This window comes from Sorghum bicolor, chromosome 1 (assembly GCF_000003195.3).
Source record: "Sorghum bicolor cultivar BTx623 chromosome 1, Sorghum_bicolor_NCBIv3, whole genome shotgun sequence".
NCBI classification, from domain to species: domain Eukaryota; kingdom Viridiplantae; phylum Streptophyta; class Magnoliopsida; order Poales; family Poaceae; genus Sorghum; species Sorghum bicolor.
In genome coordinates this window covers 63,541,078-63,544,240 of record NC_012870.2, presented here as the reverse complement: position 1 = coordinate 63,544,240, position 3,163 = coordinate 63,541,078, and the positions used below count along the sequence as shown (strand labels likewise).

The window sequence follows — 3,163 nt, the reverse complement described above, 5'->3', positions numbered from 1 at the left end:
TCGATAGATAAATAGACATCGCCCTTGAATTAATTGAAGTGCGATGGAAAGGATGCTTATGTTGTTTCAGCTAGCAACGTGATTTATTTATATTTATACATCATATAATAAAGTACTACTACATGGCATACCATATACCAGCGCTGAATTATTGGGAGTTCGCCTTGTCCAATATATATAGTGGCCAATGCAATCATGCAATGCAACCACGGACATGATTCATGTATGAAAAATGTAACAGACGGCTTCAACGACTGGGGGATCATCTCGTTAGCTAGCTAGCTGTCTAATAGTTTTAATCCGCACAAATCCTTTTCTTTAAGCTTCCGGAATCGGAAAAAGTAAATTACGAAATGGATGCAAATAAAGCAGGTCGCTTTCATGTCGGAGAGCCTTTCCGCTGTGTGATGTGCTCCCCCTCACCAGCTGCCATCCCTTGGCGTTGGCGAGCTGGCGTTGATGCGCCCACGTCGCCTTCCTCTCCGGCGGGGTCGGGGCCCGTGGCTATATACATGCGCACGCATCGCATCGCATCGTGCAGCGGCACCGACACCGACACCGGCGCCGACGCAAAGCACCACAGAGAGGGCGCCGGATGCCATGGCCGCCGTCGCGGGCGCCGTGACCCTGACCATAGCCGCCGCCTGCACGGCGGCCGTTCTGTCCCTAGCGTCGTCGTCGTCGTCGTCCGATGATGAGGCCCGCACCCGCAGCGTCGCCACGTCGGGAGCGGAGGCGGGTTCGCCGCTGCCGGCCCCCCCGTCGTCCCACCACGAGTGCGCGGTGTGCCTGTCCGAGCTGCCGGCCGGAGCCGGCTCCCGACCACAGGCGGCGGTACGGGCGCTGCCGGCGTGCGGCCACGCGTTCCACGCGGACTGCATCGGGCGGTGGTTGCCGCTGCGCCCCGAGTGCCCTCTCTGCCGCCGCCCCGTGCTGCTCGCCGCCGGAGGACAGCAGGCGGCAGCGCCTGCGTGGGCGCGGCCGGCGACGACGATAGCGTGCGGCTTCGGCGACGGGAGGGTGGTGTGGACGCGCAGCCCGTCCGCCAGACAGTAACTAACTAAACTAAACTGTTCGGTTAGAGGCTTTTGGATTATTTTCAGCAGAATTTGATTTGTATTTGTACTCCCTCCGTATAAGATGTACAAGTTGTTTTGGACAAGGTTTAGGTCAAACATTGAAAATATAAATCATCAATAACTTTTAAATAGTTGAGGTTATAAATGTAAAAATTATATAAATAGATTTGTCTTGAAAAATAATTTTATAAAAGTATACATATATTATTTTTTTAAATATTTTTATAACAATAAGAGGTCAAAGTTATGTGTCGCTGTTCTAAACGACTTTTAAATCGGAGGGAGTACGTGGTTTCATACTTTTATGATGTGTTCTGCTTCTGCATGAAAATTTGTCTGTGGGTAAATTGGCTAGGCCAAAACAAAAGGTCAATTAAGAACACTGAATATAGTGTACGTGTTTCTTCGGAACTGCTAGAATGGCAGAGCCTGTTTGGAAGAATTGCACAGGGCCGGGAAAAAACTCTATGAACCTGTAAATTCTGCTTGTATAATACTACATATAAAGTACACTGGTAACTATGTCATCTATCAATTCTGATACTCAACCACTGAAGCATCATCTCTCGGACATCAAAAGAATCAGAGAACCCCATGACAGGAGTGGCCGGGAGATTTTCGCTTCGCAGATCGCAGCAACCGAACAACCACAGGCCACAGCACTGAAACGATAGTATTTTGCATCGGTGCATATCTTGTGTCTGATTTGATCCCCAAACATGCCATGCTTAATTTTGAAGTTTGTCTGATGAATTTATTTATATAAGATGTACCAAGAGTCTAGAAAACTGGAACGAGAATTTGCAGAGCGCAGGAGATCATACGGATCGTTTTGTTAGCTTGTGGCCCACACACGTCAATATGCAATGGGCTAATGGGCCTTCTAGTGCCCGGTGCGTCAAACTCAAAACCGAGACCATGGAAACAGAAAGGAGATCGATTCGAGCTCACCAAGGGCGAAATCGAGCGTAGGAAGGACGCGGACACGGCTGACGTCGAAGAATGGCGGCCGGAACCCTTCCTGCAGGTTCGGCGTCGGTTAGGGAGTCACTGGAAGCACCATAAACTATAGAGAACGAACCTGCGGCTTCGCAAGGGCTTCACAAACCTCGACAACAACTCACCCGAGCACGAACGCCACGAAAAACGAGGTTCACCGAGGCGGATTGGCCCCGGGTTCGCAGAGATCCGAAAAACGGCAACGGTAGGGCTAGGGCTCAACTCGGTGTGCGTCTAAGCAAAAAGGGGGTTGCGGGGGAGATCGCGAAGCTATATAGGGTGTTAACTTGGCTCAAACCCGCGAAATCCCGGTGATTCGGGATTTGCTCCTGCGTCCCGTTCGGTCACGGTTGGGAGGAGGAAGAGAAGCAGTGCGCTGACAAGTGGACCCCAGGTGGCAGCGAGAGAAAGGAAAAGGACAGGCGCGCGCTGGGGAGGAGTTGGGCCATGGGGAAACTGGGCTGAGGCGAGGGGGAAAAGCTGGAGTTTTTCCCTTTTTCTTTTTTTTTCTTTTGTTTTGTTTTGTTGTTTTTTATTTCAAAGCCTTTTCAAAACAATTTAAAATCAGTTTGAAAATATTTTAACTTTCCCCAAAATCACACAACACAATGAAAATAAATGCTCCAATATGAATGCACAACAAGTTGCTACATCCTATGATAGATTTTAATTTAATGAAAAATATTATTTTTCCTATGTTTCATGAGCACCAAAATACAAGATTAAATCATTTTTCACCTATTTCAAAAGTTTTAAATTTTTGGGTGTTACATTATCTCTAAGAATATCCTATTTTTTCCTCCCTAAAATATATAGTTTTATAACTCTTAAAAAGGTATTGGAAAAAAAGGCCATGTTCAAGAGTTTCAATAACCCACTCCTAAAGTAGAAGACAATTTTACATCAGGAATTTTATACTATTTGTAAATTATTATAACCACTTATATATATTCTTTCTCTCTCGTATATTTGCATGAAGAAGCCTTTCTTACTTTCTATTCTTTCCCATATCCTTCCACCTTTAGAAGACGACGCCTGGAAGAGTGATGCGCGCTAAAGGCTACACGCATTTTTACGCATGTTGC

The 3,163-nt window shown here is 47.1% G+C and overlaps 1 protein-coding gene across 1 annotated transcript; it reads left to right on the top strand.

Moving 5' to 3' along the window:
* LOC8077087 (probable E3 ubiquitin-protein ligase ATL44) lies at window positions 215-1,461 on the top strand. The gene has a single exon (XM_002467688.2). It carries the CDS (start codon window positions 460-462, stop codon window positions 1,054-1,056), a length of 597 nt encoding a protein of 198 aa, XP_002467733.2. The 5' UTR covers window positions 215-459; the 3' UTR covers window positions 1,057-1,461.

Bases quoted from the DNA above. Each gene is read 5' to 3' on its own strand.
- LOC8077087 (XM_002467688.2), top strand. From the start codon at position 460: ATGCGCCCACGTCGCCTTCCTCTCCGGCGGGGTCGGGGCCCGTGGCTA.